Below are 23,625 nucleotides of genomic sequence, written 5' to 3' on the forward strand. Positions count from 1 at the left end.
ATAACTCCTAACCTAAAATGCCACCAGCATCACATTTTTGTGTATAACTTCTCTATTCTTTTCCATTTAATAGTACATTCAATAGGGTTTACATATATCAAAAAGAACAATACACTTCAAACATCTTTGAAGACAGTCTGATATAATTGCCTATAAAACCCTATTTTGGCTAAGCCCAATTTACACTAAAAAAAACAGTGATAAAACTGGTAATAAAATTTAACTTAACAAGCTTTAAAAAAAATAATCCAAGTAGGTATTATAAACATCTCACTAAAACGAAACATTAAAATTTATCTAAATTCAACATTAAAATTTATTTGGAAACTATAATGACATATAAAATAGTTCTATTCGTGACAAAAGAATTTAAAAAGCATTTCCCACAGCTCATTGCTTTTAGTTCTGGGTTGGAAGCCAGCCACCTACATGAAGAGTCAGAGATATAAAGGAACTTTTATGCTAATAGTAATCTGCCAAATGACATAAATCATAAATATATCAATTCTGTATCTGCAATATATCATCACCACACTACTGTATCATAAAAATTGTCAGTCGATGCATTAATGAAATTATCTTAAGCACAGGCTTCTGAAAGCTAACGTATTACATCCATGTACCTACCTACAGCTCTGACTCAGACCATCTAAATTCAGTCTGGAAATGATTTCCTGATGGAAATCAATATCTAACTTTTACTAAAATGAGTTTCACTACTCCCCAGAATCTTCAAACAGATGAATAAGATATTTTTGCATGTATTCATCCATCAAGACTTGTAATCCTTAAAGAAAACACCAAAAGAAACCAGAACCAAAGTGACACAGCAAAACCCTGGGCTTCTCTTGCAAATTATCTCTGTGTAGACAGGTGTGCTGTAATTTTCTAGCTTTAATATGGAAGATTATCAGCATATTAAAATAAAAACCCTTTCAAAATCGGAATCTGCCAAGATTTCCGAATGTCATAGTATTGCAGCACTTTTACAATTAGACCTTTAAGTGCTACGGGGGAGAAAAGGAGGCGTGTATTTTATAATTTTTTCTGCAATGAGAAAACAGATACCATGAAGTGGAAACTAAAGTGTATTTCAGTTATTTTACTGAACTTAAGTTACAACCAGACACAGTTTTGTGGGTTGTGGTGTTTTGTTATTTTTTTTTCTAAATAATTTTTATGCAGCTCAATATATGACATTCATATAGAAATAAATATACAGCTTGGCAGATGACACGCATACAGATACACTGACTAGAAATGCATCTGGTTTTCCATTTGGTCCCCCCCTACACACATATACAACCCCCAAAATAACATCTGAAAGATGGTCATCTATTAACATTGCCATATGAGCTGTATCTTATAATAACATAACTTGCAAGTGTCTATTTGGAGAGTACTTCCCATCCAGTGTTGCAAGCTAATTAAAAAAGCTCAAATTCCTGCTACATTCAATCTCTTAGACATGTGATCTAGTAGACAAGCATGTCTGAATAAAAATCTTGGAAGTTATACACAGTTACAATAAGTACTAAAACAGTAAACACTTAATTTCTACCTAAAATTAGGTTTCTATTTAAAATCTTAACTTGAGTGCTGTAACTGTTGTGTGTTACTTTGCATATATTGTGAATTATTGAATGCTGAATTTAAAAAAAGGGAAAAAAATGTTTTTCTAAAGAAGGAGGAAATGGTTTATGTCTAAAGAAAAACAGCTGTTAAAATGTATAAGAATTACTCACCCGTCTCCGGGGAAATTCATTCTTTACCAAAAGCTTGACAGGCAAACAACAAAAAACACAGAAGGATGTGAGGTACAACCCTCTTCTCTTGGAAGCTGTTCCCCAATGAGTACTGCACAACCCTGACCCAGAGAAAAAGCAACTTAGCTGTCAGGATTGCTAGCCTCCGAGAAAGCTGATACTGGAGTGATGTCACATACTTCTGAAATGCTACTGCAGCTCCAAACTACCGACTCTCTTCTACCAATAAAATCTCTACTTCTAGATGGTGGAAGACAAAACATTTAACAATAGGATTAAGTTTCAACAGGAGCTAATAGTAAAGATTTTTAAGAGCGTATCACAGGGTTAGACAAAACGTTACAGTCAGAAAAAGTGAAAAAGAACAGATGCTGGCTATGTTATCTAAATACACTTTTCTGATTTACCTTCAACATGCAAAGTTTTTTCTTGTTGCAGCAATATTCATAAAACACTTCCCAAGTTGGAGGGGAAGAGCAAAGACAAGCACAGACCACCACAGCACTGGGCACCTCTCTACAAGGCTCCAGCTAATCCAGCCGAGAAGTTCTTGACTCTGCATGGTGGCCCTCAGCCAGGCCACCTTTCTCACTCCCTTGACCTCCCTTCTGCCCCAACATTTGCCCCTCTATCCTTTCTCTTATCCTGGATGCCTTGACCCGTTTGCAGGGAGTATTTGAAAGCACAATGGACTCTTAAAGATCCTCAGAAAGCACTTGCCTAATTCCATTGGGAAACAAAAAGCTAGGAAACTGGACGAAAAGAAAAAAAATAATAATCAGCAAAAACATAGCCCTTGTGTGCTATGATCAGGTACTTTGATACTGAAATGGATGCAACAAAACTACTAGTGCAGCATGCAAAGCTATACACACTGTGAAGAACACCAGAGAAAGGAAAAGAGTGATCGTAACACAGGTACTGAAGCAAATTCCTATACAGGAAAGAAAAAAAACATGGACTAACATTCTACTTTAAAAGTATAAAGCAAAAAGGAGATGATCAGCACGAATAAATTATGTGGTATGGAAAACTCACTTTTGCAAAAGTGAAAACTAGAGTTGCAGTTGCAGGGATGGCTGGGGTCTTCTACAAATCCCAAAATTTAGACCAGAGTACAGACAGAGATCTTTCCTATTAAAGTCATAAACATCAAAGATTACTTCATGAATACTTTCAAATAAACATCACACATTTTTAAATATGACAGCCCACAGATTTTCAACAGCCCTGAACCAACAGTATGGTAATCTAGAGTTGGTTAGTAATCAACGGGGGCACTGTGTGGGAAAGCACTGCCTTCAGTCAACTAGAGCGAGGGCAGTGCAAGCCTTCCAGTACAGAAGAGGCCTGAAATTTTTTGACATTATAATTAGCAAATTTATCTGTAACCTATAAAGAGAAGAATCTTGCCGCAAAAAGTTCAAAATTCACAAAATAAATCAAAACTTTTTAATAACGATCCAGCATGAGTAAGTTGAGAAATTTAAAGGAAAGGATAAATAAAAAACAAACCAAAAAGAACACACAGGTCTTCAAGTAAAGAAATGGTGACTCAAGTTAGACACTAAAACCACTCTTCTGATAGAAAGAACAAGGACTAGAAAAAAAAAAATGACAAACAACCCAAAACTGGTATGCAGTCAAAAAGGGCTTAAAATGGGAGTTAGCCGGGATGGGGACCAAAACCTGAGTAATATTCTTCCTCGGTTTTCAATGTCAACAGTATCAACCATGGGAGCTGGGAGGCAGAATGAACTCACAGAAATAAATGCATGGGAACAGGCTGCCATTGGGGCAGGGAAGAAGCCAAGTGCAAAATCAGGAACCAACTGATGCATAGAAAACTACTGCCAGATTCCAATCCTGTTAAGAGAACTAACTTAAAATTAGTGTTTTCATTATAAACTAAAAAGAAAGGCATATGCAATGAAGTATGCTGGTGACAAAGCCGAGGGGCATCACCAGACGTATGAGCTATATATGATAAAATATGAGAAACAGATGAGTTTCATACAGAAAGAAATGGATAACCAAGAGGAAGGAGCAACAATGGTGGAAAAAATTCAGGAGTACAAATATAAGGTGGCACCCTTAACTAACAAAATATCTGTTAAAAAATACACAAGAACGTGAACGGCATCCTGTATGCACGCAGATGGTTCTAACATGAGATCTCTACCTCTGTGTCCTGCGGCTATCTCTATGGTAAAACATGGAGAAGTCTGCAATTCCCACTGACCTTTTTTTTGTCCCTTTTTTAATGAGTCCATAACCTGAGAAAGGTTGAAAGACAGCAGAATCAGAATATAATTGTGGCATACCTATGTCAGTTAATTATACCTATTACTTTAAACCAGAACGAAAATAAAGGTTTCCCAATATGACCATCCACTCTATGAGAGAAGATTACAGGAATAAGCCTCACCTGGACAAGCAGTATGAAGTAGGACAGGACTACACTACATAAAAATGATTCTAATCTGGACAGATAAAACACTAGGAAAGGTAAGTAATGCTCGAGGCTAGAACAAACAGATAAAAGTTCTCCAAGGCATGTAAATTGGAAATAAAGAGTTTTAAAATTAGGTGAGATCATACAACTTTTCTGTGTCAGAAAGAGGTTGGCTTCAAAATCCACCAGTGCTAACCCTTAAGGCAAGTGACCTACTTTGAAACAATTTTACCTGTCATACTTAGAAAGGCAAAAGTACGGAGTGCAAAACCTGAGCAGAGGTGCTTCCAGAAAGGTATGGAGTATCAGAGTTGACCCTGAAAATTAACAATCCAGAAATCACTGGAAAATTGAAGAGTTTTACCATCAGTCACATATTAAGTGGTCAATACTAGAGACTATGCTTCCCTTTCTCGCTTGCTTGCACATTTCACGTACAAAATTGATCCCCTACTTGAAATTAAGTTGGCAGTCTTTTCCTCCTTTTTTGTTAGCACACGATAAGCTTTATAGAAGTAATTAATCTCCTGTTAGTTCCATGGCATTAATGCCTCTCTTTGTAAGAGCTGTGCTATTTCCAGAAGGATCTGAGATTCTTTAATAGTCTCCAGCCCTGATTTCAGAGTTAAGATTTGATAAAGCATTAGCACATGATGTTTGAAGGCAAAGACAAGCAGGACCAATGCAGCTGGAAGAAAGAAGAACTACCATGTTCGAGACATGGTAGCTTATCATCAGGTAAGGGTTAATTTTGAACGAGAGAAAAACTTAGTATTAAATTACACCACCTTTCTGCTATTTCCCATTTTTTTATTTCAGTGAAAAATGAAAATAGTTACTTCACAGCAAAAAGCTAACTCTCCACTTCTGAATGGCCTGCAAACTGAGATAGCATCCAGTACTGAAGCACTATAATTTTAAACAAATAGTTTAGTATCATAAAAATGTAAGATAGTCGAGATCGGTCCTGAAAATCTAAATCGGAGCATGAAAACTGGTCATAATTTGTCACTGTTAAGCATAGGAACCCCTAGAGACTTATGGACTGTTCCAGTAAACCTAGTTTGCTATTTTCAAGTAAGAAAAATTATTTTGTTTTTCAGTCAAGCCAATATAAAGACAAAACAACATAACCTGGTCAAAGGAGCAGGGCAAAATAAAATTGCTCTGGGTACATACGTACAGATGACCACTTGGCAACCTTACCTATATTTTCCCCAGAATACAGGGCTTTACATTCATGTTATTACTAAGGCCTTTAGACATCTGGTTTAGGAAATGTGCTTCTGATGAATGCAACAGGCTGTCTTATGGAAAGTCTCGGGATAAGTGCTATGCTATATAAAAACCTTAAGTAAAAAAGATTTTCCATATAAATGAGACTCCAACAAAAATGTAAGTTGGACAAGACCCCTGGTGGTCATCAAGTTCAACCCCACACTCAGAGATAAATTCAATACCAGATCAGGTTGCAAACGCCCTTGTCCACTTGATTTTCAGAAATCTTCAAGAATGATGAGTCCATAGCCTCTCTGTGCCCAACAGCTTTGTGGTTTGTTTTTTTCTTTTTTTTTTAAATACTATTATTATTTAATTTTATATTAACCTCTTAGAACACACTTTATTGCAATTTATGGGCGTTGCCTCTTGCCCTTTCTTTGCGCACTTATGAGGAGAGTCTATCACCTCTATAAAGCCCACATAGGTAATGCAAGACTGCAATTACATCCCTTCTTTTGCCTTCTCCCAGTTAAACACACCCCTTCAGCTTCTTCCTGTAGGTCACGTCCTGGCCCCATAGCCATGCTAGTGCTGGACTCACTCAGGTTTCTCTCTCTCATGCTGATGTGACCAAAACTGGACACATTATTCCCGATACAGTCTCAAAAAGTGATGAATTAAGGGGAATAATCACCGCTTTTGCTAAGGCAGGTCAATATGTGGTTAGCCTTCATCACCATTACAGCATAACACTAAGAGCTTGCTGCCCACCAGGAACCACAGGCCATTTTCTGGGATGCTGCTCCTCCACCTGCACATTTGCTTTTGCTGAACTTCAGCATGTTCCAATCTGCTCGCTCCTCCAGTTTGCTGAGGTCCCTGTGAATGACCACCCTGCCCTGCAGCAAGGGTGGTGTTATCCAGGAACTTGCTGATGGTGCATTCTGCCTCACTGCCCAACTTGCTGATGAGCGTTGAAAGAGTTTCAGCCCCATTATTAACTACAAGAAAGACTTCTTGTAAACAGCCACTCATTTAAAACTTCAAATTATTTATTGCTACTCCTTAAGCCCAATGGTGCGATCAGTTTTTCACCCACCTTGTAGTCCACTCATCCAATCCATACCCCCTTGTTTGGAGACAAGGATACTACACAAAACTACATCAAAAACCTTCCTAAAACCTAAGTGGCTTCTACTGTTTTCCCCCTCATTTGAAGTCGCCGTAGAAGGCAGTCAGGTTGGTCAAGCAAGATTTCTCCTTGATACACACATGCTGGCTGTTTCCAGTTACCTTCCAGTCCTTCACAGGCCTAGATATAGTTTCTGTGAGAATTTGCTCTGTAATATTCCCAGGGAAAAAGGTGAAGCTGACCAGTATTTAGTTCCCTGGATTATCTTTCTTGCTCCTGTTTTGAAAACAGTAATGTTTGCCTTTTTCAAGTCATCATGTTTATCCATGCTGATAAAAAAGTCTCACAGTGACATCTGCCAGCTCAGTCAGCATCCTCAGGTGGTTATATTCCTAGAATAAGAATCCATAGCTGTTTCAGACACCAGTCAGAAAATAACTTATAACCGAATGTCCTACTAAGAAAAAAAAAAAAAAAGTGCAGGGGAAGGGCCTTGAGGCAGCTTATATCTGACATAACAGGGAAGAAGAGGTGGAACAACAAATGACCCTATAGGAAAGACATCACTGGTCCTGACTGCAACCAAACCCAGGTTGCTGGTATGCTCCGGGACTTACTGGCTGTCTTCTGCTATTTCTGCTGTATCTACAAAATTGCTATAAATCTGTGACTGAAAGCACTGATGTGTTGCTCTAGCATTTCTTTAAGGTTGTTCTGCTTAGTTGAAGCTGTATGCACCACGAACAAAAACATTAATGACTTTTGAAGCAGGAATTTTGACTGCTTGCTGTTGGCAGAACAGACGGAACAAGTTTTTCCAAAGGGAAAGCCCAACCTTGGCTTGCAACTGGAACGTCTTGTTCTGGCCCAAACATCAAACAGGTTAAAGGTACGTAAAAGAACCTGCAAGCAGCATGAACATTACCAGCCCGGCAACCCTAGCAGGGAACGCAAGACCTCAACAGCCCGTGGGACACTTCTTCTCAATTACAGTGACATATAAACACTGACAGAGAACCTTAAATAAGCTTGGGAATAAACAGTCAGCATTTAGAGTTCCTAGTCTTTGTAGAATAACATGTTTATAGTACCCTACATGCATATGGCCTTTGATTCTATGCAATTAAAGTGGCAAGAAACCATGAAAATGAATTTGTTTCCTCCTTTCCAATGCTTTTAGAGGAAGGAAAGAGTATTTTTAGCTTTACTTCCGGAAGACCAGGACTAAGACAAATGTCTGGTTAAAGCAACAGCCATGCACTTATTAATTAAAAAAAATAAATAATACATTTCTCAGCTACAGCATCTTCTACTAAAGCAAACTGCATCCCAATCCAAGTGATGTAGTCATTTAGATTGCACTCTTATGCGGAGAGAGAGCCTGTGTTCAGGCACAGCTGCAACAAAAGTTTTGGAGAAGAATTTTAGCACTCTACTTAAGCCAGACACAATCTACTCTTCATACTACTAATAATGTAGAGGATATTTTCTTCCCTTCCTTTTCTAAAATATGCTTGATGTTTAATCCAGTCCAAATTCAGAGTGTAACTCTTCAGAAAAAAGCAACCATGAAGCCTAATTATCTAGGAATTTTATTCACTGCAAAACAGATTTTCAAGCATGTGCCAGACATGAAGGACCCACAGTCTCTCACAGCTCAGCACGAAGACCTGAACCTTCTGAAACAGAAGATAAATGCTCTTATTCCATTCAGTGAAGCCTGTGACAATCTTCTGCTCCCTCCAGTGGCAAAAGAAATTAATCCAGAAGGAAGACATTAAAGCAGCATCACGGTACTGTTCTTGAAGGTTCTCCGAACCTATAATTTCTAGTATTTAAAGATGACTTTTTCTCTTCAAAAAATAAACAAACAGTCTAAATCAACATTCATCTTCAACCCATATCTATGCAAAAAAGTTTTAGGAACTGATAAATATGAAGTAGTTAATGAAAACAGATTTTAAATTGATGTATAACCCTAAAGTTGACACCCATTTTCTCAAGTTATGATAGAAATCTTTAGAAATAAAAATACTTTTGATAGAAGTATTAGTAGCAATCTTCTGTTAAAAAAAATCTCACAGAAGGCTGCTGCCGCACAGATATCACTTGCCTGCTCTTATCAGCATTCTGATGCATCCCTTCTCATCAGCTTCAAAAAGTTCTTTAAAAAGTGAGCGTAGGAACAATAGTATTTTCTGAAAGGTGAACCAATGAGCATTTAAAAAAATTCTGACATTTAGTGTAGCTTTGAGGATAAACCTTAGATACAGTAAACACACAAGTAGCAGTCTTCTACATTCAAAGACTGACTGCAAAATTATGTTATTTCAAATCTTTTTGGCTTATATTAGTGACATCTAATACGCAATTTACCCTCATTGAAAAACTAACTGACCTCTATGTAAAATTTGTATACCACTTATGAAAAGTGACTTCTAATCTAAGAGTCTTAAAAATATGAAATCAACAGGAGGAAGCCAACAGCCATGGAAACATCATAATGGGTGTGTAGTAACCCTTTAATAGAAGTACAAAATTTAGCAACTGTGTAACAGAAGAATGGTCCACTAACATTAACACAGTAACATTTCCAAACTTCCATCAGGGATATCGACAAATTAGGAAAAGCTTGATGAAGAGTGGTGTGCACTGTTTTCTAACTAAGCAAACATTTGCATGTTAGCTGTTGTTAATAAGCAACGCTGTAGGTACTCTGCTGTGGCAACCCTTTGACGAACTTGTTTTCAATTTACAAACTACATACTCCAGGGAAGGCTCAGCAGCAAGCAAGCCGGTGGCACAAACCCAGATAAATTTCAGGGAATGACATCAAAGCTTATGTCCAGTGCGATGACTAAAGATTTCACTGGAGACCATGATCTGGCTGGATTAATGCTAAGAGATGGCCAAGTCGGCTAGATGGGTTCAAGTATGCAATAGGTAGAAGTTGAAGTTCAAATGGGAAACAGAAAAGAGAAGGACAGGAGCCTTCATTAGACCAAGTTTGCAGATGACACCAGTTTGGGGGGGAAATGGTTGAATACACTTGGGGGCAGGGGCTGCCATCCAGAGGGACCCAGACAGGCTGAGGAAGGGGCCGCCCGGAGCCCAGTGACACCCAGCAGGGCTGAGGGCAGAGCCCTGCCCCGGGGAGGACGATCCCCGGCAGCCACACAGGCCAGGGCCTGCCTGCCTGGGGGGCAGCTCTGCCGAAAGGCCCCGGGGCCTGGGGGGCGGCAGCTGGGCACCAGCCAGCCCTGCCCCGGCAGCAGAGACGGCCAGCAGCCATCACAGGGACACGGCCAGTAGATCACGGGAAGGGAGGGATCTGCTCAGCGCTTGTTCGACCATACCTGGAAGACTGTGTCCAGTTTTGTAGCTCCCAATAGAAAGAAGAGATTGATAAAGTGTCACAAGTTCAGCAGAGGGCCACCAAGATGGCCAGGGGCTGGAGCACCTACCCGGTGAGGAGAGGCTGAGGGAGCTGGGCTGGCTCAGCCTGAGGAAGAGATGGCTTTGGGGGCTCTAACAGCCGCCTGACTGTAGCTACAAGGAAAGTATCAAGAGAATGAAGCCAAGCTCTTCACGGTGGAGCATGGCCAGAGCTTGAGAGACAACAGACATGGATGGAAACCACAGAGGTTCACAGCAGACATGAGGAAAAACGTCTTCGTGCAGGACAGTCAGGTGGTGGGCCAGGTTACCCAGAGGGGCTACACAGGGAAACTCTGCGGAGTTTCCATCTTTGGGGGCTCTCAGGACCATACAGGATAAATCCCTCAGCAGCCTGGTTGCAGCTGAGAGCTGACCCTGCTTTGGGCCAGAGATTGGACAAGTGACATCCTGCGTCACTTTCGAAATGAAAAATCCTGTGACTACTTACCAGTCATCTTCAGTAACCTTAAGGAATGACAAGAAAGAACCCCTGGGCTTTTTTATTTCACACACTGAATGAGGTGAGGTATTGAACGCACATTTGAAGGTCTAAAACAGTAACGCAAGACTTTGAACAGTGTATTGAAGAAAATCAATTACCAAATCTCACTGGTCCAAATTCAACCTACTTCAGGTAAGTACAGCTTAAGAAAGGTATCTTAAAACTTAATTCTTAAATTTACCAGAGGTTTTAAGCAATCCAAAAATTCTCCAACACAGGTATTGAAAAACAGATACATGCTGCACTTCTTTTAATATACTTAGCTTTGAGTTTGTGTGAACATTACACATTTATCTAATAGGTTAGTGTAGCCCCAAAGGATGTTACAATCTCTATGGTTTAAAATGCATCTAAAGAACTTCTAGGTTGGTATTTTTCCTCTTATTTCCAAGGATTCCTGGACCGCCCCTTTACTTTTAACACAAAGAAATAACAACCTTCATTATTTTTGCATACTTGGAGGTTCTTATGTGCAATTAAGTCAAAGCCCTTGAACTGTCATAAAGTGGTTTTAGCCAGCCTTGACATCCTATATTTTTTCTGAGGAACAAAACAATGAACTGACCAACCCAACCAATGAACTGAAAGAGTATGTTCTGTCAGCTATCTGCACGGAGTAATCATGTCAAATGTTGGTATTAGAATTACTACAAGCAGCACTGAAGCCAGCAAGGCAAAGTTTACATAAGGATCAGCATCTTTTGTTACATCTACTGACAATGCTGGAAACACAAGCTTACAAAGCAAAAGCTATTGGTTTAAGCTTGAAATAAAGGCAGCAGTGCCCACCCATACAGGCAACCTGAAAACCATCATGCTGAACTGAGATTAGGTATGTTTATCAGACTATTTGAGAAGAAAAGGCGTTACAGTCCAGCAAAGAAGAGTGAGATTTGTTAATTTTTATTAAATTCCTTTTTTCTGCCCCTGAAGGAGAAGGTGCTAACATGGGATGGGATTAGCTGAAGTGGACAAGAAAATTACGTGGTATAAACCCACACAATTAATGAGTTTTAAGATCTAATACATTTCTGAATTTCATTCCTATGCTTGTCTTTCAAATGCACTCTGCAGCCTTTCCTTGAGGATTAGGATGACAGTGCAAGAAATAGCTTTGTAAGAATTTTTCTCCCACTCTCTTTTAATGATTTTTGAAGTGTTCATACCAGTGCACAGCAGCTGTTTACCTTCACCAGCATGGTTTCCATGAGTGCATTCCACCGAGGTGCATCAGACAAAATACTGTTAGTTCAGTCATTTTGATAACTCAAAAATAATTGGGATATCAAATATTCAATACTCAAGACTGAGAAGACACCTTTTTCTAATAATTATATGAAGACTCATGTTCCAAACAGTTCAGTTCTTTGCAGAATAAATTCTGATGATCCACATCTATTGGCTACACAAATTAATACTGCCTGTCAGAAAACTTGAATTTAATATTGTGACAGAAACAGAATTACCAGCAACCATCTCCAGAGTCATAAAGAATTTGGCACACTTTGAAAGACCATATAGTTAAAAGCTAGAAGCTTCTTTATTCTATGTATTTGGGTTCTGTTTCTAACACAGATGACATGCTAGAGTTACTTGTCCGTAACTTTAAACCGTAACATCTGTAAATTATAATTTCTGCCTCCAGAGTAAGGGCTGTGATGTAAACAGACTCAGCAAAGGAATCTACTGTCTTCAGCAGATTCAGCAGCAGGGTCTTACTCATTATTATTACTTGTTATTGTAATTCTTCAAACTTCTGTGTTCATTCCATAAGAGAAAGCTGTAGACAATTGCAAGTGTATTCACTAGTCACAATGCCTCGATTTTTAGCAGTAAGCATGCTATTGATGTGTGCAAGAGGTCCCACAAGTTAAAAAGAGAAAGTGTATACACTATTTGCAGACAGACTGAATGTTTTTCACTGAAAAAGGGTCCAGTCTTCTAAATTGTAAACTTTTCCTCAATGCTACAGGGATATCAGAGCTTTGCAGCGAACCAGCTGAAAAACATTTTAAAACTACTAAGAATATTTTTCTTCTAATATCTTTCAAGAAAACAGCTCTCCCGTTTCTGTTTAACCTTTTAAATAAAACTATAGAGGGAACAAGCAAATTAAAAAAAAAAATCAGCCTGGGAAGCTAAAGTGCTTTCTGGAATAGAAAAGTCTAGAAGTGTTAGAGAAACTACAAGGCAGTGGTGGTTAATGTGAAGTACTGGCTAGGCTTATCTATACACATATGTACACACCCCCATGCACTCACACTGCAGTGACTCCAACATTTCTTAGCTTCTGTTCCCTTGACTGCTGTGTTATTACTCTTTCATATATAGTTCTCAGACTTTTTTCCCAGATTTACACAGCTGCAGTAGAAGTTTGCAGAAATTTTTATATGAAAATGGAGGAGGGCACTGCAGTCAGAATCTCCCAACATCACTTCAACACGGTTGTCAGAAGATGACACATTGCTGCTCTAATAGATGTGTCACCGTAACAAAATAATGAAGAAATTAAATAACTCTAATTTTGTTGAAGTCCCACACTGATTAATATATTTAATAGCTCTGTTAAAACAAAATCGAAACTGTTCTTACTTGATTTCAACACAGACATGCTAATGAAATAAAAAAAAATCGCATCCAATGGATCAAATTATCAATCTGAATATATCCTGCAAATGAGAACCACTGCAGAACACAATGAGAATACCACCTTAGTGCTCAGGATCCCCAGTTGATGAAGGACCTTAAATTTATCATGTTACAGAGCAGTCCCATGTTAAGACACTAGAACAGGCTGTGAGTGATGTGGAATTTCTAGATGGGATAACACAAAGCTGGTAGCTAAAAATCTCAAAACCAGTCCAGTCTCATGAGCAAAAAGTTTCTCTGGAGCAATGTGGCTTTTATTCCTATGGGGGCAGGTGCAGATTTGCACTGACATGTATTTCAGTACCTGAGGTATTTCACTGACAGTCATACAGGGATCACAACATCAAGCTAATTGCATCAGGGATATGCCCTTTGGCTTCACTTTCTGCTTCATTAGAACTTTCTATGTGACCTTAGTTAAGTAAGCCTTCCATTTCCAATCTGTACTATCATGATATAAAATACTCCCCATCTTTAAAGCAACTAAATGCAACTGAACTGTGAGATACTAATGCTGTAACGGCAGGTTGTGGGGAATGTTCTCAACCTATTCCGATCATTGAAGCAGTTAGAAATTAAATTCAGCCTAAACCTATCAAGTACCAGTTTTAAAAAATCAAACTCACTAGGTCTAGAAAGCAGTTAAGAAAAGTCTGAACTGCTTAGCATCAGGAGTACTCCAAAGGGCTCAAGCAAGCCGTTCAGTAGCTGGTTTTCCTTTCCCTCTTGATGTGTAACCAGCTACATCTTACAGATGTTTCTGTAAGATACGCTTTAGGATATAATTTTAATAATCTGGTAAAATCCCATGACCCAATTATTTTCTTTGATTCATGCCACCTTCTCTTTCCCTCATCCTCTGTGCAGATCCTGCCTCGCATGGGCCTTGCTGTGATCCACTGAGGAGCAGCCAGACTTTACCAGACAGGTAACCGGAGCTGCCTCTTCAGGAAACACATTATGACTTAGAATCACACTGTACTTTGAGATACTTTCAGAAGCAGCACTAAAGTACTTATTTTGACAGCCTCAACGTGAGGGCTACTAAAGATATCTGTCTTTTCTTTGCTCACAGAGAAAACAAATGTACTGGGCAGTGTGGGATGAAACAGATGGCATTACAGAAAATGGCATTGTTTAAGTCATGCCTTTTCTTTCTCCGCCACGATATGCCAACCTTGGTATCTCAGGCTATTTTCTCCAGGAGGAAAAATAAAGTTTTATACTATTTATCAGAACGGTAAAAAACAAAGAAAAAGTCTATTTTAGGTTTCCCAGGTAAGATACAATGACTTATATCAGACAGATTTCTGTTTAGTAAAATTGTTCAAAATTGTACTGGTCTCCTGTTTCTTCATGACTGTTCTGAAAACCTTTTCTCATTTCTTGTTTGTCAGAACGTTTTTCCCTTCATTATATGCTGAACACACCTTGTCATAAAGAATTGGCACAATTTGAAATAGTGCAATACGGCCATTTTTTGTTTTTAACTTAATCACAGGTCACACTTGATTTGGCCTAATAAAAAAAAAAAAAAAAAAAAACCAAACACACACACACGAAAAAGAGAACTCTGTAAAAAGATGCTATAGCAAATATTGTTTTATTAAAACCTTGAAGGTTATTCCACTACGAGTGTTACTTAGTTTTGTCATCAAACACCATGTTTTCACTGATTAAAAAGTCTTTATTTAATTCCCATATGTTAATTTTAATGTAAATGAGAGATTATCTACTAACATGGTTATGTCGACTATGTAATTCACTGGAAAAAAACTGCACACATTATTCTATATAAAGGCAAAAGATGCAAAGGGAGCACCTGAAATACAAACACAGACAGATAAATTTGTGGATAAACTTTACATATTGAAATACTGATTAAATTAATCATTTCTGTATAAATGGGAAACTGTAGAACACGTTTTGGTGTTTGAGGTTTTTTGGACAAGAATGTATCACAAGATATGAACTGCATACATAAGTACATAAAAATTAAACTTTTCATTCTTTTTTCTCGATGGTCGTGCTTTGGAAGAGCATAAATTTGTGACTGTCTTTCAAACAAGTTAAGTTACTGTATGGCATATACTCCCACTAAATTCAATTAGTTTTAAGAATGCATAATGCAATTCTAGTTTTCTTAAAGCCACTGAGATGTTTCAATATTAAGTTATTGCCTCCTGTACTGAAGAGTGCGTAAGACCGAATATCCTAAAAACATTTCAAATGTTGATGTTCTCTGGAGCATAAAATAGTATTCCAGATTCTCTTAAAAACACGGATGCATGTACATACATAAGGCAAGTGATGTTGTACTGTGCTGAAAACACATGGAAAAAATTAAAACTTATGTACTATTTTGAGAAACATTCCTGTACTTTTTTTTCATTTTGTTTTTCCCCTTTTCTCTTCCCTGTGCTTTTTTTTGAGGGGATGGAAATTCTGACCTACAAAAGGGAATGTTTTATGCTTGGTTGTCTTTTAGGAAAAGTAAAGCTCTCAACACTTGCTTTATATAAAATCTTTTTCTAAATTTTTATTGATGGACATTTCCACTAAATACCTATTCAGTATTGTATTGCAATGATTTGGTATTTCACGACTAAAATCTGCCAAAATTCACAGGACTGTATCTAATACCTATTTTAAACCTCATTGTACTGAAAAAGTAGAGACAACTCTCAGCTCATTCAGCCAGGACTTAGCCAACTCCTTGCCATTTCCATTCTTTTGGTACAAACAAGCTGAAGATTTTTTAAAAATAAAACAATTTAAAACATTTTAGGTTTTCATTTAAATAAATCTGTTTCTCAACTTATACTACATACATATAGAAAGAAATAATAATGCTTTCTTTCACAAAATCTCAGACCCAATGCTGATGTTGCATCCAATTATTTTAAATGAGTACTGGTGTGCAGTTGTTGGGTTGGTTGTTTGTTTTTTTTTTTTTCATTTGGAAGAGTAAATTTAGATCATGCTTGTGAAACATAGTTCCACTCCTCCCTCCACTCTAAAAAAAAAAAAAACCCTGAAAAACGGCATTATTCTCTTGAAAGTATTGGATTGTAGCATACTGTCTAAAATGGGTCAAGATTTGATGCAGAATGCTGACAAGGTTTTTAGATACAACCTTCAGCCTAAAATTGTCACAGGCTCTCCATCTGGCACATGAACTGAGTATGCGGAATTGTCAGCAGTAGTAAAATCTTTCATTTAGAAGACAATGTGAATGGAAAAAGACTGAGCCTTCACTGTCCAGAAGATTTTAATAATTCAAAAAATAGTTGGTAGGAAGCTTAAATGATATCTATACAAGAGGCTCCACTTCACCCCACATCCCTAACTTCCACATCATTTTCTGATGTTTTTTTCCTTATTTCCATATAAACTTTTGTATTTTAAAAAAAAATCAAGCAGCACAAATTTTATTTAAACATTATTTCAGCAGCGGTGCTTCCTCAAAATGACTGAAGTCATTACCACATTTTAGGGGTATACTGCTCTCCTAATGGAAACGCCACACAAGTCAGTAACTTTTTATTCACATGAAAAACGGAATCCATTTTTTCATCCTCTTCAAAAAATAACTGAACAAGGTGAATTACATGCCTCGCACTGTGGGTCACATGAATGGGCACCTCAAATATCCTTCCAGAGACCTACAGTTTCTGAAAGTCTGAAAGACAGGTCTACATAGTGGAGTCATAAAAACTTAAGCCTTACATTCTGGTATTTTACTGCACTTTACAATATATTGATCCACAATAAAATAAAATCCTGCTGATGACTGGCATGTGTAAAATGACTGAATCATAACATTATTTGAAATGGAATAAAACTATCGTTTTGCATTTTACTCCTCAATTCAGTGCAACTGAAGCACATTCTGAATAAGCTTATACAACCAGCAGCCCTTATACAAATTCACCTCTGCATATTTTGTGTGTGTATATACACACACACACATATATTTAAAGGAAGTAACAAGACTAACACAATAAAATTACAGCAAACCAAAAGGTAATAGAAGGGTGTCAGGTTCTCGAAGGTCTCAAATTCACTGATTTATGTGCAATCACCATTGAGATCATAAACATAAGGCGCATTTTTCTGCATGGTACCCATGACCAAAAGTGGACTTATACGCATAATAAAATGGGTATAGACAAGAGTAGCACTGCAGAGTAGATAGTATCTTGCCTGTAAAACTTAAGTTAACCTTTATAACTATAAGAATTCCTCGTTTTGGAAAACTAACCAGAGTCAGCACTTACTTCAAAGGAAAGGATAAACATTATTTTGAAGAGTAAAATAGACAAGATCAAGGTTATAAAAATAACTTGAGATGTTTAACACTTGCAAATTTCTGCTTTCCTCGAGTTTAACAATTGTTCCCTTACAAAATCTATAAAATTTGACTTTTTATACTTTTACTCTTAGTTAATAACTAAGTTCAAACTTCTTCAGCAACCTAAACCAAAAATCCCACATTTTGAAATGCTCATAGTGATAAAGGAACACTGCCAAAACAGCTAAATGCAACTTTGCACGTGTTTACCTTTCATAACACTGTTCCTCTTACATTGCCATTCCCATTGCTTGCTCTGCAGCCACTAACATAAGTCTTTACCTACCTCTTTGTTCCCTTCCTATAAGGTCTTAAGTTTTCTAGGTTTGCTGTTCATCCGGAAACTGTCCTATGGCAAATCTGTATGGCTTCGTAGCATTTTCCAGATCTCTGAGACAAACAGCTCATGGCACCTGAAGGCACTACCATTATCAAACGACATATTCTAGTTGTAAGAGCAAAAACTTAGTATTAGAAATAACATGCTTTGAAGATAACAAGTCAGCATAGTAATATATTTTGCACAACAGAGGTTTGCAGTTACCCCTCGCTGTCTCTCTCTCATCATTTATCAGAGCCGCACACTAGAATCCTGTTTTGGCAGCCAAAGTGCAGGTTTTCTGATGGGTTATGACAGCCCTTTGCCACAGCAAGGCCTCAATTAAATGCATTATCCTCGGGCTTTAACAAAAAATCTTAACTATTACACCCATTTGGATCATTTCTCTGAGAACCCTGTATCAGGGGGTCAAGCAAACCAATCTTCAAATACTTAAGATTCACGCACACCACTCTCCGTCCTCTCTTCCTTCACACCAGGACTGTCAAGACAATGATGAAGCTTACGGGTTTATTGATTTTACTCCTATGAATCAGGTCAATCGGAATCATAACAGGGGTTATGTTTAGCAAGAATCTCTTTTGTTAGGCTCAGTGAATTCACTGACAGGCAGTTTATCCCATTGTACTCCAAATCTTTCATCCAGAAGACTATTTAAAGTATATCTGCACAATCACAATAGGATGAAGAGTATCTGCTCATAAAAACAAACAACCGTCCCCAGCTCAAAAATATATGTGAATGTTTTATAATTAAGATCTCAAACCTCAATCCAGTGATGAACTATATTTTAGGAAGTAACTCCAGTATGTCACAACTGAAACCTTAAAAAAAGCACATGAAGTTAAATCATGACCTTAAATCATCCTTATTCACTGGGAGAAAAGTGCAATTAGGAACCAACTTTTTTTGGGGGGTGGGTGGTGTCAGAGTTTATCAATTCACTCACTGCTTCTTACAACCCAAGTTTAGATGTTTTAGAAATATACTGTTAACTGTCTTTTTGCTATAAATTAAATAGTTTACATTAAAGAATTTAAAAGTTATATTTTGCAGATACTCTTGGAGGAAAATAAGCTTTTTAAGTCAAGTGCAAGAACTAAGCTTTGATAATACTTTGAATCATAAGTCCGGCCTCCCCACAGTTAATCAGAAGTTAGTTAAATGTTAAGCCGTATCAAACATTCACTGTAGCTATTACAAAAACTATTAATGTGTTCAGAAATTCCTATTATATCCTACCTATCTCAATTGCAACAAAGAACTAGGAGATGCCTTTTTCTGTTTCTTAGTTGTTTAAAGAAGAAAATACAAGGATCAGCAAAATTAACAGATGACAACAGTTAAATTACACCGTTTAGCAATTTGTACTGAAACCAAATATCTTTCAGCATTGTCTTACATAAATCTCTTTTGCAAGACTACTCAAGCTCCCTCTAAAATATTAGATACATAAAACAACCTAGTTTTAAACCAATTTACTAAGAACATAAAGAAAATGAGAAATGACTGAGAAGAGATGGTCGAGGAACTGTTGCTATATTTAGAATAGTTAGCTAATTTGAAGTCAGAATAAAAAAAGATATATGCCCATTTTTTTGACTTCTGAGCGAAACAGCCTAGCATTCCTGTTAAAAAAGCAATTCTTTTTCAGTAAAGAAATTAATACATACATACCAGAATAATTTTACTGAATTGAGTGACGGCAGAGACATTTCAAATAGATACCATTATCAGAGAATAAGGGATAAGCATGAAGCTGAGTTTTATCTGAGGTATCTAAAGACATTAGAAAGAGATGAATATCAACTCACCAAAAACACTGGTGATCTAACAGCAAGGCTTGTCTCACATCTCAAGTTTCCAGTTCCAAGAGAAATCATACGTGCAGTGATAGAAAGATGACAAAAGGGCATGCTGTGCTCTCCTCTACTTCAGCTGAATGACAGCTCTACTAACGGGGAACAGAGACACACACTGCAAAATCTAAAAGAGTGGGTACTTGATGTGAGCATGCTCGGTATCTAATTTAAAATGGCCTGATGCTTCAACTCAGCATGAGATGGCCTACTTCCAAACAATTTCAGAACTTTAAGTCAAATCCAAAATCATTAATTGGAATACGCAAAACAGGCACCAAGCAGTATTGATTTTTTGGGGGTGGGCTTTGTTTTGTTTTGTTTTTTTAAATCTGCACTGATGCACAGATAATTATTTGCACTACTTCCCGGCAAGGCATCCTAAGGATTAAACACTATCATCATATGCTTCAACATAATTACATGATGACACTGTAATAGACTGAAAACCTTTTCAGGATAGCATATGATTTGAACACCAAGCAGCACAATTCACAAATCAAAGACAACAAATCTGTTAAACATTCTCCAAATCAATTTAAGAATTATCCTACCTGGTGATTTCTAGGCAGCTTTTTTTTTGGGGGTGGGAGAGGCAAGAAGGAAGGCTAGAGAACTGTCTAACAAGTGATTTATGCTGCAAAGCAGTCTACCTCCACTTAAAAATCTCTTTATACGTAAAGAAACCGTTTAGCTTCTTAATGAAACAATTTATTTTAATATCAAAAGCCAGGTTATTCACATGCAAAAATCCTATGTAAAAAAACTCACAGATATTCAAACCCTTTCCCTTTAGTGATTAACATCTTTTAATTCACCCACAGACAGACACGAGTAGTATAGAGGTCTTCTATGTTTTGATTTTCTCTGTCTCACAGGCCTCTTTCCATATTTATTGTATATTCATTTTTTCAAGCGAATACAATACGTCTTCCCCTCTTGTGGGAAGACAAAAACTACGCCCCAGGCACTTTTGGTTGTTGTTTTTTTTTTTTTTTTCTTTTTTTTTTTTAAATGCTTTCCTGCTTATTATTCAAGCTGAAAGCAAAACTAGGCAGGCTACTTTATAAAGGCTGTATTTTAAAAGATGCTATATGAAACCCAAGACAGCCCACCTCCTGGTTTCTGCGACAGCTAAGCGCAGAAATACTTAACTGAATTTGGAATAAACTCTACTATTTGGAAGGCACATATCAAATCCTCTGCTTTTAGTACGGTGGATAAAGGTTAATACAATGAGAAGCAAGACATTATTCTTAAACTTCACTAATATCTACAACCAACTTAAAAATGAGATTTTCGTATTTATGCAAAAATGCTTGTATTTAGTATCAGAATCTGCAGCTTCAGTCATAGTGATTTGAAGTCTAAGACTCACACATTGCACTGCTAGGCTTTGAAAATCCTCTTGGCATGAACACAAAATATTTGCTAAGATAATTTTTTTAACATTCATCCTTGCCCTTTGCCTTTGAACTCACACAATGTGATAGGAAGTACTTTTACTTCAGAAATTCCTTCCAGGCATAAACCCAGAAGACAAGATGCACAATAGAGCTATGGCACAGTTAAACCTGATTTGCGTGAACAAACTGAAATATCCCATTTCATATTCCAGACATAATACTACATTGCTATAAAAAAGAAGTAACGCTAACTGCATTCATTTGATTTTTAATCACATAATACCTTGGTAGTAAGTTTTCTTACACCAATACATACCAAAAAACAACCCTTGCTACAAGATCTGTCCAGGTTGCAAAATTCAAATGAATTCTAGAGTCTACTACTAGGCAATGAAAAGGTTGCTGCTTAGTACAAATTTCAGTATTTCCTTGCCAGCTAATGAACTCTTTAAAGAAAAAGGAAGTGAGTATTAAATCATATTTCACATTTTTATCTAAGCTTATCTTCTCTCATCACCTAACTTTTCATCATTTGCTCTGTTATTGCTCTCTGAACTTCTGCAGAGATTGAGACTGGAGAAATACAACACATTTTTGAAATGCAAGATGTTGCTAACATTAAGAGTTGCCTCCCAAGTGAGAAACATTTTCATTCAGGCAGGTTTAATAGATAAGAAAAATAGCCATTGAAGATTAATTGTAGAAATTTATATCTATCTACCTAATCAGTAGTTTGCAGTTTCCACATATAGATGATGAAAGGGAAAAAGAAGTTGCTAATAAAATCCATTAAAACTGAACTAAACACCATTTTCTTGTTTCAAGTTTATTCATTTTTGCTTCCCAAAATCCCATTAAGCTGGGCACAAATTATGAGAATTTTCTTCGAGCTAGACAACAATTTGTAAGTTCAAAATGTCTGCTCTGAAGTTAAATTTTTGTGGGTATATTCTCCCCCAAAAGACAAATGTTCATGGAAAAAAATCCCTCTGCTTATCTTTGACATCTGCACAACTTCTTAAGAGGAGCTTAAGGAAGTTTCAAGACGGTTTTTGTTCCTTCTTTTGATGAGTCTGTATTTTATTCTTTTAATGACCTGCGAATTGTAGCTACAATAATGAAATCAAACGGGCTATGAATAGTACATAAAACCAAAATACTTAGATTCTAAAACTAATGCAAAATGCTACTTGCAAAGAATTCTCTCACTGAACTTGAAAGGGTTCCTTTAAAATGATATCTATTTGATCTTTAAGATTTTTGCATTTCATAAGAAAGTTTTATAGTAAGTGACTATAAATTTGCCAATTTGCAACCTAATAAACATTTCTTGAAAGAAAAAAAACAAATAAATTAATACACAAGTAGGAAAATATACCCTGTGCATAGGACTTCCAGAAAATAATTATTCTTCTGCACCTGACAAAGCTGGTATTGGATTAAAATCAAACTTCAGACCTGGAAGCTGAAACATTTTTCTAAAGTTTCTCCATTGATATCCAAACCAAAGCCTTGTTATCACACAGCACACAAACTTCTGTATGTTGCTATAAAGACTGAGCTAATGAGCCCTAGGAGAGTACTACAGGAATAAAATTCATTTCAGTAAACTCAGCACACAGTTAGAAGACACGACAGAAAGTGTTCGATGACTGAGGCGGTGCTGGTGTTGGTGGTTGGTTTTTTTCTTTTGATACATTTATCAAGAAATCAGGTGGTGAATACTTAAGACATCTTTGCTCCTTTCAAACAGCTTCTTAGCAACAGTTCACACATGAACACCTTTGATCACCTGTCTTGCCAGCAAAGCAGCTCATTTTAATAAGACTGGTGTTTTGCATAATGTTTAGGTTCATTTTAAATCTCAATATCAAACTCACCACTATTTCAGAAAGTAATATTATTCACTTTTAGTCTTATAACTAGACTTTATATGGATTTTATTATAAGCTTTGACTTAAGTAACTGACGTTTCTAACTAAATATGATAAATTCTTCAGTAAATTGTATACAGTTGAGTTTCACAAGACTTTCTGACATCCTAAAAAGAATTCCACAATCATGTCTCTTAATGCACGAGCTCTTTCAGCTCTCTTCTCAGTTATGGCATGATCACACAAGCACCTTTCCTGAATTCGATTTACTATAAATAATACCTCAAAATGCCTCTTTCAAATCACAGACCATCACAGATATCTAAAATTTATTCCTTTTCGACATAAAGCTACATTCTCCAGATACATGTAACAATTCAAAATCTGTTTGCCATTATGTTTTTCCATCTTAACTATCAGCTAACCTACTCAAGTGGAAAGAACATTTTTCAAACAAAACCAAGAAAAAGCGTCTGTCTGGGTCTAGACAACCACAAGACAAAACCTACATATCTAAAGTTCAAAATATGAGTCAGTTTTCTCTTATTTACATAATAACATTTGCATTCTTGTTTCTATTCATAGTTTTGCCTGTGCTACATTATTCCAATATGCCATTATTTAAGTCT

At 37.0% G+C, this 23,625-nt stretch overlaps 1 protein-coding gene across 13 annotated transcripts in view; it reads right to left on the bottom strand.

The window, feature by feature from the left end:
* Window positions 1-23,625, bottom strand: part of PLEKHA5 (pleckstrin homology domain containing A5) — a 178,608-nt gene that overhangs the window by 91,592 nt on the left and 63,391 nt on the right. The window contains exon 1 of one of the 13 annotated variants that reach the window (XM_054217204.1): window positions 19,672-20,721. The exons of 11 other annotated variants lie outside the window; for them this stretch is intronic. Coding sequence is in view for 1 of the 2 variants with exons in the window: in XM_054217188.1 (XP_054073163.1) it covers window positions 1,746-1,765 (20 nt within the window). In the remaining variant the exon portion in view is untranslated. Of the gene's footprint in view, window positions 1-1,745; window positions 8,460-19,671; window positions 20,722-23,625 lie in introns of those variants that run through there. One more of the 13 variants, XM_054217188.1, reaches the window with a different exon arrangement.

This window comes from Rissa tridactyla, chromosome 1, assembly GCF_028500815.1.
Source record: "Rissa tridactyla isolate bRisTri1 chromosome 1, bRisTri1.patW.cur.20221130, whole genome shotgun sequence".
Classification (NCBI taxonomy): Eukaryota; Metazoa; Chordata; class Aves; order Charadriiformes; family Laridae; genus Rissa; species Rissa tridactyla.